The 15,288-nt window shown below is 45.4% G+C and overlaps 1 protein-coding gene across 2 annotated transcripts; it reads right to left on the bottom strand.

Annotated features, from left to right (window-relative positions):
• Positions 1-1,601: 1,601 nt before the first annotated feature.
• On the bottom strand, positions 1,602-14,202 carry CDKN2AIPNL (CDKN2A interacting protein N-terminal like). 2 transcript variants are annotated; one of them, XR_004033609.1, is made up of 4 exons: positions 13,918-14,193; positions 12,202-12,301; positions 5,348-5,553; positions 1,602-1,639 (listed from the first exon to the last, which is right to left on the bottom strand). XR_004033609.1 is itself a non-coding variant. In XM_003266387.2 (3 exons), the coding sequence occupies exons 1-3, from the start codon at positions 14,154-14,156 to the stop codon at positions 5,542-5,544; spliced, it is 351 nt and encodes a 116-aa protein (XP_003266435.1). In that variant the 5' UTR covers positions 14,157-14,202; the 3' UTR covers positions 4,734-5,541. The 2 variants fall into 2 exon arrangements, 1 of the variants encoding a protein (XP_003266435.1); XM_003266387.2 differs by lacking the exon at positions 1,602-1,639 and having other exon boundaries at positions 4,734-5,553; positions 13,918-14,202.
• Positions 14,203-15,288: the final 1,086 nt, after the last annotated feature.

Below are 15,288 nucleotides of genomic sequence, written 5' to 3'. Positions count from 1 at the left end.
ATGAGCTCTGGCCAAGGTTTGCCACCTGGTAACCCTTTCGCCTGGAGATTTTGCTACTTCCCCCTACAGAACAGCCTGACATTTTGGTTGGTGCTGCATTGTTCAGTGCCTGCCACCACTCATCAGTCAACCCCATTTATCTAGCATCTAATGGGTGCCAGATTGCATGTTGGGCTCTGCACCACAAATTAAACCGAAAAGGTCCACTTCTGCAGCACTTTTGCAGGGATGGAGCCTGGTTGCGTGGGATGATTGTGGGCACCTGTTTTGTGTAAATCTCAGTTAGTTGAAAAGCTTTCCTATCTTCCCTCCTTGGGCTTAGAGGGAAACTAGGGCAGGAATGAAGCAGTGAGAGCCTACTAAGTGCCAGGTACTCATAGACATTCATTTTTCCACTGAATCCTCCAATAAAGTTTGAAGTAAGAATCACCCCCACTTTGCAAATGCCTACACTGAAGTAAAGTAACACTCAATTTAAAGGAATATCTACTAGCTCACATCTACTAGGGACAATTCAACATTCTTACTATGAGAGTGTCAGAGGGAATGGCAAATGCAGCCCTAGAAGGATGAGATTTTGGTGCCAACTTTCATAGCAAAGCAAGAACTTTAGTCACTAGGCCCACACAGCTCAGGGTTGACCTCTTTACTGTTCATTGCCTCTCTGTCATATTAGGTGAGGACCAAGACCTGCCTCAGACCCCTAACAGCAGCATTCTCCAAGGCAAATGAGGCTGGAGGGGGCCACATTCAAGGATACTTTGGGTTCACTGGTTCATTATGAGGCTGGGAAAGAAAGGACTTGGGTTAGGACCACTGGTTTATATTCTAAAGAGGCATCCCTGTTTGACACAACATCAAGGAAAAAAGCTCTCGCTCTAGTGTAGGTAAGAGTAGGGGCTAAATAGTGTCGATGTCACTCAATTTTTTTTCCTCTCCCCATCTTTCTTTTTGGAGACAAGGTCTCACTCAGTGGCCAGGCTGGAAGTACAGCGGCTCTGTCATGGCTCACTGCAACCTCAACCTTCTGGCCTCAAGCAATCCTCCCACCTCAGCCTCCCAAGTAGCTGGAACTACATACAGGTGTGCACCACCATGCCTATTTTTTTAAATTGTTTTGTAGAGATGGGGTCTTACTATGTTACCTAGGCTGGTCTTGAACTCCTGGCAAGCGATCTTCCCACCTCCCAAAGTGCTGGGATTACAGGCATGGAGCCCTTGCACCCAGCCTCAATTTTTATTTTCTGTTCTTTGATTTCCAAGAAATCCGTTCAGATGATAGTCTTTTTACCCCACCTCCTCATTTGGTCCAGTGTGTGTTGATGAGCAGGGCTTCAGACCCACATCCATCACTGATAGGACCACATGCAGAGGACTCTGACCCTACTGCAGTCATTGTGAAAACCTTCCAAACCAAAATAAGAAGGGTAGCCAACACCACCATCACCTAGCCCCAGGAGTCCTAACTTTAGAAACGGCAGAGTGAGCTGTGCGCAGCATGCATCTGTAATCCCAGCCACTCCGGAGGCTGAGGTGGTAAGATGGTTTGAGGCCAGAAGGTCAAGGCTGTAGTGTACTGTGACTGCACCTGTGAACAGCCACTGTACTCTAGCCTGGGCAACATACCAAGATCTTGTCTCTAAATTAAAAAAAAAAAAAAGAAAAAAAAGAACAGGCAGAGTGAACTTTGGGGAAGAAACAATCTTACCTGGCTTGCTTTTCATTACATATATATATGTATGTATGTATGTATGTATGTATGTATGTATGTATATACATACACACACACACACGCAGATACACATACCTAATGACAGTAGAGATTTTTAAGGGTGCACTCTTTGTTGAATGAAGTTTCCAATATGACCAAAAGTCTTCAATAAGTTCTAAAATTCTTGCCTCTGAAGATCTGTGTTTACTCTTATTCCTACAGAAAGTTATCCCTAAACTAGTTAAGAATGATAGCCATAACTACATGTTATAGGGCACACAGGTCTCAGATACCAGAAGCTGACAGTCTCCTTCCAGACATAAAGGGATACCCAGCAGAGATTCTTTAGAGCTGGAGAGCTGGGAAACACCAAATTATCTGACATTTAGGGTAACACAATTCTCATTTTTTATAGGGCACAGTACGTATTTTACTACAGACTACAAAGCATCAGAGGATGGACGGTGACAGTTAACATGATTCCTCTCATTGCCCATAGGTAGGCCACTGATCCAAATGGATCCTGAGTTCAGACAGAATCCTTAGCTCCTGATAAGGTTGAGTGAGGATTATCAGGTGAGCCACAGACTAAGGAATGTTTCAGAAAGCAGTTTTCTAGGTGTAGTTTGGATTAAAAAAAAAAAAAAAAGTTCTCCAGGCCAGGCATGGTGGCTCACGCCTGTAATCCCAGCACTTTGGGAGGCCAAGGCGGGCGGATCACAAGGTCAAGATATCGAGACCATAATGGCCAACCAAAATGGTGAAACCCTGTCTCTACTAAAAATACAAAAATTAACTGGGCGTAGTGGCGCATGCCTGTAGTCCCAGCTACTCAGGAGGCTGAGGCAGGAGAATTGCTTGAACCTGGGAGGCAGAGGTTGCAGTGAGCCGAAATAGCGCCACTGTACTTCAGCCCGGGTGACAGAGAGAGACTCTGTCTTAAAAAAAAAAAAAAAAATTCTCCTCCTATTTATTACTTGTCCCTTCCTATCATCTCACTCTATCTTCACCCCAAGTCTTCAGCAAGACTCTGTATGTGAACTATTTGATACGAGGTACTGTTTCAAGGCTGACAGTGGGCCATTTTATCTATACCGCAAGTGGGCCATTTTACCTATACCATAAGTATTGCTGAAATGCAAACATTTAGATTTCTTTGCCACTTTCTATTCCAGAAATTAAGGATGAAATTCTAAAATACTGGTTAATTTTATATGTGAGATAGCCACAGAAATTGTAAAAGACGAGAAAAGCAGTTTAAGTGAGGAAATAATGAGAGAAAACCTATAAGAAAATTGAAACAAAACTTGATTAACTAGAGAAGTCTTCAAAAACAAACTAAAGGAGGCCGGGTTTAGTAGCTCCTGCCTGTATTCTTAGCACTTTGGGAGGCTGAGGCAGGATCACTTGAGACCAGGAGTTTGAGGCTGCAGTGAGCTATGATTGCACCACTGCACTCCAACCTGGGTGACAGAGTGAGAGACCCTGGCTCTGAAAAAACAAAAGTAAATAAAAGCAATTGAAGGGAAATCATTCCACAATTTAAACTTGCTTTATGCGGCGGATGTATTCCTGAAAGGCTATTATTATTTTATAAGGGCTTCATATCATATAAAGAAATGGAATTCATGATGAAAAACCTATGGAAATGCATTTTCTTCTCTTTTTTTCATAGCTTCTTACTCAGACTGTAGGAAAATGCGTTTTCTTTTTTTTTTTGAGATGGAGTTTCACTTTTGTTGCCCAGGCTGGAGTGCAAGGGAGTGATCTCGGCTCACCGCAACCTCCGCCTCCCAGGTTCAAGCCATTCTCCTGCCTCAGCCCCGCTGGTAGCTGGGATTACAGGCATGTGCCACCACACCCAGCTAATTTTGTATTTTTAGTAGAGACGGGGTTTCTCCATGTTGGTCAGGCTGGTCTCAAACTCCCGACATCAGGTGATCTGCCTGCCTCGGCCTCCCAAAGTGCTGGGATTACAGGCATGAGCCACCACGCCCGGCCTCTTTTTTTAAAAAAAAAAAAAAAAAAAGACAGAGTCTTGCTCTATAGCCCAGGCTGGAGTACAGTGGTGCAATCTCGGCTCACTGCAGCCTCTGTCTCCTGGGTTCCAGCGAGTCTCCTGCCCCAGCCTCCTGGATAGCTGGGATTACAGGCACACGCCACCACACCCAGCTAATTTTTGTATTTTTAGTAGAGATGGAGTTTCACCATGTTGGCTGGGCTGGTCTCAAACTCCTGACCTTGTGATCTGACCACCTTGGACTCCCAAAGTGCTGGGATTACAGGCATGAGCCACTACGCCCGGCCTGCAGGGTCCAATGTCTTATTTACCACTATCACTAGTACCAAGCACAGTGCCTACCACTGTTGAGTGACCCCTCCTGTGATAAACTTACACTACTGCCTCCCAAATGAAGCCCCTCTCCCAGTATTTATGCCTAGACCTATTTCCTTAATGGCGCGGACTAAACAAGAAAGAGAAGCAGAGATGGGGTACAGAACAGACACTTAGTTGAGGAACATTAAGACCAAAATTTCAGAGCGAAGCAGGACTGCAGCAAGTATTTCTTAAGAGGCTATGTGCAAGGTGGTTCCTCAAGTCTAGAAGACTCAAGCCTCAGGCTTCCTCCAGAAAAGCAGTCTGGGAGACACAGAATTTACAAATTAACTGGCTCACCGGACAAAGCCCGGGAATCCTTTGTCAATGCGTTTTAAACTAAGGCCAGATGCTTTTTGGTAGGCCGCCTCTTCCCATGAGCTGGTGGGTACTTCAAGTCTATGATTTGATTCTTATTTCTTAAAAAAGGATGAGTATGTGTGGTAGTTTGGTATGGCATAAGTACGGTATAAATTTCAGGTGGAAATAGGAATTAAAGGATCTGATTTGCCTTGGTGGGGGAAGAAAAAGGCCATAAAAGAGAATCGCACTTAAAGGTACATTGTTGAAAAATCTAAGCTATAAAATTAATTACCTGCCATTATTACATCAACAACAAAAAGGCATTTTATTTTATTATTTTTATTTTTTTTGAGACAGTGTTTCACTTTTGTCGCCCAGGATGGAGTGCAGTGGTGCGATCTTGGCTCACTGCAACCTCCACCTCCCAGGTTCAAGCAGTTCTTCTGCTTCAGCCTCCTGAGTAGCTGGGATTACAGATGTCCGCCACCACGCCCAGCTAATTTTTTTTGTATTTTTAGTAGAGACGGGGTTTCATCGTGTTGGCCAGGCTGGTCTCAAACTCGTAACCTCAGGTGATCTGCTCACCTCGGCCTCCCAAAGTGCTGGGATTATTACAGGCATGAGCCACTGTGCCCAGCCCAAAAAGGCATTTTAAACAAAAATTCTGACGTTTAAAAACTGAAAATATATCACACCACTGCACTCCTGCCTGGGCAACAGAGCAGGACTCTGTCTCAAAAAAACAAAACAAAAAACCCTGAAAATATGACCCCAGGAGTTCGAGGCTGCAATAAGCCAATACTGCACCTTTGTGCTCCCACCTGGGTGACAGAGTGAGACCTTGGCGGTAAGAAAAAAAACAAAACAAAACTGAAAACAGAAAAGAGGGCTTTTACAATGTTGATGAACTCATCTTAGAGTGCATGATTTATAAATACATAAATATCCATGCATACCTTTACAGTGATAACTCCTGGAAAAATGAGAATGTTAAAAAAGCCAATCTAGACAGAGTCCTTCTCATTCCACCTGCCTCTTTATGTTGGTAATACCAGGAGTCTTAAGAGAGCTGCTGTGGTCTATGTCACATTCATCCCAGCCTCCTTTCTAATCCTGTAGCTGATGATGAAAATGTGATAAATCTTCTGGCTTAGCTTTGATGCTGGGAAAAAAAGAAAAGAAAAGGTTACATAACCATGTAGTCCAGTGAATCAAATTCATCTTCATAAATTAAAATATAGCAGTGATGTAATATTTATGTACTATCCAGACAGTAAGTATACTCAGAAATTATTAATATTTTACAACATACAGAAAATTCAGCAAAACATTGACCACACCATCCATTTGGAAGCCAGAACTTGATTTTCCTGTCTTGTCACTTGTAATCTATAAATGTTCACAATTTAAAGTGATAATGGAAATGCTTAAAATACAACTTTTTCTGGCATGCTTTGCAGTGAAAGGTTCTAAAAGCAGAGTCACACAAACACTTATTGTTCTAAATTAAAAGCAGTCAGTTCAGGTAGTAATTCACAACATTTCACATTGAGTCAGGATATTTAGATGTGAAGGTTATATATTTCTGGATTTCACACTATTAGAAACTGTAAAAGCTTGTCTTCAAATAGTGGTGAAATGAAGCAGAGCTATTCTTTCTGGGTACTCTCTAGCACCTTTGGTAAATTTAAACTTGGCTTTAGACAACTTTTAAGCAGGGTGTGAAAAAATCACTTTGGCTGTCACCTTGTATTTGAATGAATTTCCTTAACATTTAGCAGTGCAAGTGAATCAATCTGACAGTCTTTTTAGTAATCAGAGATTTCAAGGTATGACCTATTTCCTAGTTAGGCCAGTCAAGGCTTTTTTTTTTTTTTGAGACAGAGTCTCACTCTGTCACCCAGGCTGGAGTGCAGTGGCAACATCTTGGCTCACTGCCAACCTCTGCCGCCTGGGTTCAAGCAATTCTCCTGCCTCAGCTTCCCGAGTAGCTGGGATTACAGGTGCCTGCCACTGTGCCCGGCTAATTTTTGCAGTTTTTAGTAGAGATTGGGTTTCACCATTTTGGCCAGGCTGGTCTTGAACTCATGACCTCATGATCCACCCACCTCAACCTCCCAAAGTGCTGGGATTAGAGGCGTGAGCCACTGCGCTCGGCCCCAGTCAGTCTTTTTGAGATGAAAAAACAAAATTCCTCAGCAAAAGCAAATTATAAGAAGACTTTCACCATTTAGGAGAATGCGGTATTACCTAAAGAAACCATCTTAAGTCCAAAGAGAAGAAAATCCCCTAAGCCATCTCTCAAATGACAGGACAGACCAAGGCTATGGAAACATACAGCTGCCGCCGGTTTGGGCTGCTTTGTATACCGTCTTTTCCACAGGTGTTTGCAGATGATCCACTACTGACTCATGAGCTCCAGACAAGGCTGGTCTGTGGGATCAGACACACCTTTTCTGGCTTCTATTTCTAGTGGATAAAGAGTAAAAGACAAGTAGCTCCAATGAGCATTTATCTTGAGGTACAACAAGACCTCTGATTTAACTAATCTGACAGGCTGATTTTTTTTTAACTTTTGAGACAGGGTGAGACTCCGTCACCCAAGCTGGAGTGCGGTGGTACGATCATGGCTGACTGCAGCCTCAACCTCCCAGGCTCAAGTGATCCTCCCACCTCAGCCTCTCGAGTAGCTGGGACCACAGGCATGCGCAACCATGCCCAGGTAGTTTTTATATTTTTTGTTGCAATGAAAGTCTCACTATGCTGCCCAGGCTGGTCTGGAACTCCTGGGCTCAAGCAATTCTCCCACCTCGGCTTCCCAAAGTGCTGGGATTACAGGCAGAGCCACTGGGCCAAGCTGATTTTTTTTTTTTTTTTTTTAATACTCACCAACATTTGCACCATCTTAGAATCATGGCTGCTTCCACGAAGGGAGCGGCAGCTCTAGTACCTCAGAGCTTGCCAAGATGACACAATGCACAAAAGCAGGCATACTTGTTTTTCTAACTTTTCTTTCAAATTTCTTTTTCTTTCTATTTTTTGAAACAGTCTCACTCTGTCGCCCAGGCTAGAGTACAGTGCTGCAATCTCAGCTCACTGCAACCTCCGCCTTCCAGGCTCAAGCAATTCTCTTGCCTCAGCCTCGAGAGTAACTGGGATTACAAGCATGTACTACCACGCCCAGCTAATTTCTGTATTTTTAGTTGACGGGATTTTGCCATGTTGGCCAGGCTGGTCTCAAACTCTCAACCTCAAATGATCCGCCCACCTCAGCCTCCGAAAGTGCTTGGATTATAGGCATGAGCCACTGCACCTGGCCTTTCAAATTTCATAGTCGCTTTTCTTTTTTATTATTATTATTATTTTTTGAGACAGAGTCTCGCTCTGTCGCCCCGGCTGGAGTGCAGTGACACGATCTCGGCTCACTGCAACCTCCGCCTCCCAGGTTCAAGTGATTCTCCTGCCTCAGCCTCTTGAGTAGCTGGGATTACAGACACGCACCACCACACCCAGCTAATTTTTGTATTTTTGGTAGAGACGGGGTTTCACCATGTTGGTCAGCTGGTCTCGAACTCCTGACCTCGTGACCTGCTTGCCTCAGCCTTCCAAAGTGTTAGGATTACAGGCATGAGCCACCACACCCGGGCTTCATAGTCATTTTTCATACTGCCATTTTCCCTCTTGGGATAAAAATGTTCTCAGAAAAAAATGGACCACGTAATTAGGTTGATAGCTTCTTTCTTTGAGTCAATGATGATAGCTTCCTAGTCAATCACTCCTTTCTCCTTAAGACATTACCTTGGAAATATTAATTCTGACAGTCATAGCAATGACACCTTTCCTGAGTCAGCTGCTGCTCTTTGTTAATTATCGCTCATTAATTGGTAAGGTGAGCAACCACAAAGGCTGCCAGCAGGAACCTAGGATGGCAGTTAGATAATCAAGATTGTTTACTCGATGTATGTGTGTTTGAATCCCCTTTCAAAAGAAAAAAAATCATATACTGCAACTGTCCAACAAACTCCACCTGTCAGAAACCAATGCTCATTTCTTTTCTCAGACTTAAAAAAAGAGCTGGACAGATTGCAGAGATCTACTTGCCTCAAAGCTGCAGAACAGCCATAAAGTATTTTTAAAATCTTAAAGAGCTTATGTCTCCAAATCATCATCACTGTCTGTCTTGAGATACCAACAATGCCAGGCAATTTATTTCCACTTGGTAGCTAGCTTTAAAAGCCAACTAAACTCTAATTTTTTAGCTAAAGTATCAATTCTGGGCAGAACAACAACAGACGTTTTCAGGTGTATGGCTGGACATCAGGAGTATTTTGCCTATGGGCTGGCAATGTTGCCTAATGTTTTTCAGCATCCTCTATCATGTGTGCAAAAACTGCAGGCAAAGGACAAAACTGCTGCAAAGTCCTCATGGCTCTCTTTCCAGTGGCATTCAATGGAGAGGGGACAGCCTTCAATACCACACAAATTTGTCATGGTACATACATCAGATGACTCATTCTCAGAATGGGCTTATCTAGAAGAGTCTTAAAGACTCACCAGGCACAGTGACTCACACCAGCACTTTGGGAGGCTGAGGCGGGTGGATCATTTGAGACCAGCCTGGGGAACACGGCGAAACCCAGACTCTACAAAAATTAGCCAAGTATGGTGGTACACACCTGTAGTCCCAGCTACTGGGGAGGCTGAGGTGCAAGGATCACTTGAGCCTGGCAAGTGCGGGTAGCTGTGAGCAAGCCACTGCACTCCAGCCTGAGCCACAGAGAGAGACCCCTGTCTCAAAACAAAACTGGCAAAACTCTATGCACCCTCTAAGTATCTCACTTTTCAGGATCAGCTGAATTTCACTTACAGTGGCATCAACAGACTAAAGTTAAACCTGGCTACTTAGAAAAACATAAGTTTTATTTGAAGGAAGTTGCAACACACAATTCAAAAATGCTATGGAAGTATGGCCTCTGTATAGGCTTCTTCCACATAGCTAACTGCTAATGATCAGTAAGATGGCGGCACTGGTTTCAAGATGATAATTTCATGCCTGAGGACTCTTCTCTGTAGACTCATGCTGTGCAATGACAGTGTCAAGAATGAACATCCCAGGGCAGGGGCTCTGTACATTTTTTAGGTATAAGACCTCTTTAGGATGTTTCAGAAAGACCCTTCCTAATACACACACACACACACACTTCACACTGGTCTATAGATAATGTTTGGAACGTGCCAAACCTCCTTAGTCTCCTACTGGGGTCTGCAGCCTAATGTCGTTAGGTGTTCTGATCTCTAATACCCAACGTGACTGGAAAGAGTTCAGATACCTTTCAGAAAACATACAAGACAGAGAAGTATAATGGAGAACTGATATAAAAAATCAGAAAACCTTGCCGGGCACAGTGGCTAACGTGTAATCCCAGCACTTTGGGAAGCTGAGGTGGGTGGATCACCTGAGGTCAGGAGTTCGAGAACAGCTTGGCTAACATGGTGAAACCTCATCTCTACTAAAAATACAAAAAATAGCCGGGCGTGGTGGCAGGCGCCTGTAATCCCAGCTTCTTGGGAGGCTGAGGCAAGGCACCGCTTAAACTCGCGAGGCAGAGGTTGCAGTGAGCTGAACCATTGCACTCCAGCCTGGGCAACAAGAGCAAAACTCTGTCTCAAAAAAAAAAAAAAAAAAAAAAGAAAAGGAAAATCAGAAAACCTCTTAAAAACAAAAAGGGAAGAATCTACCACAAGCAGTTAAAAAATAAAGGCTCGACCAGGTGCAGTGGCTCACGCCTGTAATCCTAACACTTTGGGAAGCTGGGCAGATCACTTGAGGCCAGGAGTTCAAGACCAGCCCGGACAACATGGCAAAACCCTGTCTCTACTAAAAATACAAAAATTAGCTGGGTGTGGTGGCACCCAGCTGTAATCCCAGCTACTGGGGAGGCTGAGGTGCTAGAATCACTTGAGCCTGGGAGGCAGAGGTTGCAGTGAGCTGAGATCATGCCACTGCACTCCAGCCTGGGTGACGAAGTGAGACTCTATCTAAAAAATAAATTAAAAATAAAGGCTCACCTCATTCCCTGCCTACCTCTGCCCCTGCCCCTGCCCCATAAGGTATACTCCAGCAGCCAGAAACTATCTAGCTCCTCCCTGGCTGGGCCCCAAGAATCTCACTATAGAACACCCAAAGACTGCCCAGTATTTTTTTAAGTATTACATGAGAAGATCCAAAAAGCCACACACTCCCAATTCACATTGCTCCCTGGCTAAAAACAGTAGCTAGCCCCTTTTTAACAGCTGATTTTAGGCCAGGTGCAGTGGCTCACACCTGTAATCCCAGCACTTTGGGAGGCCGAGGCGGGCAGATCACGAGGTCAGGAGATCGAGACCATCCTGGCTAACACGGTGAAACCCCGTCTCTACTAAAAATAAAAAATAAAAAAAAAATTAGCTGGGCGTGGTGGCGGGTGCCTGTAGTCCCAGCTACTCAGGAGGCTGAGGCAGGAGAATGGCATGAACCTGGGAGGTGGAGCTTGCAGTGAGCCAAGATCGCGCCACTGCACTCCAGCTTGGGTGACAGAGGGAGACTCCCTCTCAAAAAAAAGAAAAAAAAAAAAAACCAGCTGATTTTACTTATTTATTTTTTGTCAGTAGTACTGTGTTGAGGTAACAGCTGATTTTAAAAACACAATAGCATCTTGAAAACCAACCTGAAGCTTTTCCCCAGGTTCAGATTAAAACTAAAAGAATACTTTTTTAAGAAAAACAAACCATCCTGAAAATCAAGTGGGGTGTACTATTTGGGACTGAAATACTTTATGAGCAACTGAGGATTTGATTAGTTCCTTGACACCCATATGGAAGAGGACCTCTATATGTGCCCCACTTCCAAGACAAGACCTAAATGTGGAGGAATGGGCTTACCTATGTTTCTAAGGGCAGACCTAAAAAGGGGCCAGCAACTTTTTACTCTACTGTTTCAGTCGATTTTGTAAGTATTTTTGGAGTACCTTCTCTGGGGTGTAAGTATACTAGGTTTGGGAGTTGTAAAGACTAAATAAAACTTTAGACACCATCTCTAAGGTCACAACTGCTTTAAAAGAGGCCTGAATAAAGTGCCAAAGGAACTTTGGAAGATAAGCGAGCAATTAATTCTGCTGCCTGAGCAGACAAATGTGAAACAAGCATGTTTTGGGGGTGATTCTGAAAAGTATTAATAGCTGGGATGCTCAGCTCCATATTCTGAGGTTCTTTCTGCCACACTCTGTAGCCCCAGCTCCAGCGTCCAGATTCAAGACTCTAGGCAAGACTCACTGTAAAAGCCCGTCGCCTGAGATCAGACCCCACAGGATAGAGAACAGCTATGGTATCGACATTGCTCCAGGCACGTTCTTATCAGCAAATCAGAGAAGCCAAACAAGTCAGGTCGGCACTCACACCCGGCACTCACACCCGGGGTAAGGATGAGTTAGTTACTCTCTTACCAAGATTTTTTAACAAGTAGGAAACTTAAGTATTCTAGCCAACATTTTTTTAAACATCAAGCAAAAATCTCAAAACAATGTTCCTAAACAACTGGAAGAGGTTAAGCTTATGTGTTACCTCATCAACAATGCATAACTTACCACAACGAGTTGTCAACTACTTATGAAAAGGCTTATACCAATTATGGGGAAATAAAAATGAAAGGGTATAGGTCTTTGGGGCAGTAAACAAGAGCATTCAAAAACAATATACTCTAATATAGTGTCATCAAGGCAGGGACTGTTAACTCTACACCATTTCATCACATGCACTTGGAAATCCTATTTACCTTTTTCATTAATTCACTTCTGGTAGTAAATTGTGGCAGGTCTTCCACTTCAATCCCATCGGCCATTTCCATCACCTTGTCTAAAAGGTCTTTATTGTAACTGCACAACAAAAAGTAGTAAGGTAAAAACCTTGGAAGAATTGTTACTGTAGATTAATAAGAAACTGCAGGTTGCTCAACCATAAAATCAGCTCTCAGAGAACTGACCTGATACTGCAGGGCAAACCTATACATGTTCAGCACAAGATTTTGAGATGGAGTCTTGCTCTGTCCCCCCCGGGTTGGAGTGCAGTGGTGTGATCGCGGCTCACTGCAACCTCCACCTCCTGGGTTCAAGCAATTCTTCTGCCTCAGCCTCCCGAGTAGCTGGGATTAATTACAGGCATGTGCCACCATGCCTGGCTAATTTTTGTATTTTTAGCAGAGACAGGGTTTCACTATGTTGGCCAGGCTGGTCTCGAACTCCTGACCTCAAGTGATCCTCCTCCCAAAGTGCTAGGATTACTGGCGTGAGACACCATGCCTGGCCCTGTGAACACTTCTTGCTTGTAGATACAGAAGTGGACTTCAGAAATACCAGTACAGCAGATGTTTCAAGATTTAGAAGAACAGAGGCACTGTACATCCAGCAATAGATATCCTCAGATACAGGATGAGGACCAAAATATTTTTATTTTTTAAATACATGGAATGTTAGTCCAACAAAAACATTATTTATTTCCCCAATTCTCTGACATTTGCCTAACCATGGAAAACCAGGATTTCCCAAGAGCACCTAGAAGGCAGGGAAAAGGGATGGCTGCCTCTGGCATTGCTTCCCTACGTACTGTTCTAATAAACCCCAATATGTGAAGCAAAACCAAGTGGCTTAGGCCTGGAGGGGCCAAACGACCAGTCAGGCAGCCATAATAGGTATAGAAACCAAGATCAAACCAAGTCACCCTATTTTCTTAACACAATTTCAGGAAAATCGAGGCTCTAATAGGGAGTCTCATGATTTGCCACCTTCCTCATGGAGGGGTGAAGGGAATGCCTTATCAGGCACTTCAAAAGCGGGCCTTTGTTCTTTTGATGCTGCAGCCAGGATGAAGTGGGCTTTGAGACCTTCATAAAAAGCCATCGGCCATTTTCATAAGAGGGAAAGCAGAGAGGTGAAGCTGGTTCCTACTTAGGACCCCGTGGGCTGTGGAGTGAAGAGAAAAAGCCATAGGATACAGATTACATCCTCTCATCAGTGGTTAAAATCCATCAATCCTGCCAGAAGCTGCATGGCCCCAGGTATATCACTTCTCTCTCTAAGCTTTTTCATCTGTAAAATGGGGATCTCCGTTTCTGTCTCTGCACGTTTGCCATGTAGGTGACAGGGGCTAACGGACTTCGAATGCATACTGCAAAGGTGATGGTTTGAGCTAATAATAGTAGTAATACAAATAAAAATAGCAACTTTTGTACCTGCCATGTATTTAGCTCTTCACCCTTTAATTATTACAGTCATCATAACCACCCTTTTACCAGAAGAGAAAACTGAGGCTCAAAGATAAGGATCTTTCCAAGAGGCCTCCAGGGTGGGAATCAGTCTTCGGGCCGACCAATGCGGATGGAGGTTGGGCGCGGGTTCAGTCTGGGGCAGAGGTTCGGGTCAGGGGTGAGCCCTGGGAGAGGGCTTGAGGGTCGGAAGATAGGGGACAGGATCAGCCGGCCGGCAGGGGTCCGCACCTGCAGCCTAGGAAGAGATGGTTGGCCCAGACCATGGAGAGGGAGAGCAGCTGGTCCAGGCGGCCACCGCCGTCTGGCGGGTCGCGGTAGTCGGGCAGGTGGCGCAGGATGAATTCCATGCGGGCCTTCCATTGCTTCTCGCTCTCCGAGTAGGAGCGGAACTGCTCCGCGAAGTCGGCCGCCTGCCGCACCCCCGAAACCAGCTCCTCCACTGCGGCAGCCGCCTCGCCACCGACCATGGTGCCCGCCGCAGCAGAAGACCGGATAGCCCGCCGCCTTCCCGACGCGCACCGCGCCACCGCCTGCCGGCCAGAGGGGCCCGGTCAGCGCACGACTGCTCCAGAAGACCAACCTGGAGCGCCCTCGCCCGGAGCGGCGGCCTGAGGGGGCACAGAGCGACTCCTGGCTCCTCAGACCGCCGCAGCCCGTGGCGCCTGCCCTGGGTCTACCCAGGGCTACAAGGGCCCTTTGCGGTCGACCCTGCGGGGAACCGGTGAGAAAACTGAGGTGCCTAAACACAGAGTCGGAGCGCCCTCTTCCAGTTGGCAGCTGGATGCCAGCCACAGCTACGCTGTGTCCTTGCCCTGAGAGTTTCCCGGGCACCGCCTCATGCTGAGCGACATCGGGGCCCCGGGTCACGGTCGACTTCCAGGGGTCTCCACAGCCACGAAGGTTGGGGCCCGCCTTCCTGGAGCGAGTAATCTATCCATGCCGTGAATACTTGCCAGGCACATTGCTAGGTGCTGGAGAGGCAATGAGAGCACACTCGGAGCCCTGCTCGCCTGAACTTTAACCATGGAGTGGAGGAGCGGACATTAGTGACATAATTGCTCAAGTAAATGGAGAATTTCAACGTTGACAAGTATTAGTAAAGAGAAGCCCAGCGTGCTACAACCATGAATAAGCAAGGGACCCAATCTAGTCTTGGGGTCAGGGAAGTGATCCTGGAGAAGTGAAGAATGAGCAGTTTTCTGAGTAAAGGGGAGTCGGTCAAAGCGAGAGAGAGCATGGCCCGGTAAGAGAATTGCAAGATAGGGGGTAGGAGGGGTTGGGGGGCGGGGCAGGGCAGGTAGAGAATGGAGAAGATGAAGTTGCAGAGGTCAGCAAGGCTAGTAGGCCAGACAGGGATCCTGGCTGGATCCAAGGATGGGGAGCCGCTGAAGGATTTTAACCAGAACAGTGACACCTGTGTTTACAAAAGATGCTGGAAAGAGCCAGAAAGAATGTGTCCAGAGAAATCAGCAAGTTTGGACTTGGTTTTAAATAGAGACAGGGTTTCGCCATGTTGCCCAGGCTGGTCTCTAACTCCTGAGCTCAAGTGATCCGTCTCCCTCAGCCTCCCAAAATGCTGGGATTACAGGTGTGAGCCAT

The sequence above is a fragment of the Nomascus leucogenys genome, chromosome 2 (genome assembly GCF_006542625.1).
Source record: "Nomascus leucogenys isolate Asia chromosome 2, Asia_NLE_v1, whole genome shotgun sequence".
Taxonomy (NCBI): Eukaryota; Metazoa; Chordata; class Mammalia; order Primates; family Hylobatidae; genus Nomascus; species Nomascus leucogenys.
This window is presented reverse-complemented; position numbering and strand designations above follow the sequence as displayed.

Coding starts and splice junctions, on each gene's coding strand:
- CDKN2AIPNL (XM_003266387.2), bottom strand. CDS start 14,156: ATGGTCGGTGGCGAGGCGGCTGCCGCAGTGGAGGAGCTGGTTTCGGGG. Junction 12,302..13,917: donor CATCTCTTCCTAGGCTGCAG/GTGCGGACCCCT, acceptor TTTGTTGTGCAG/TTACAATAAAGACCTTTTAG.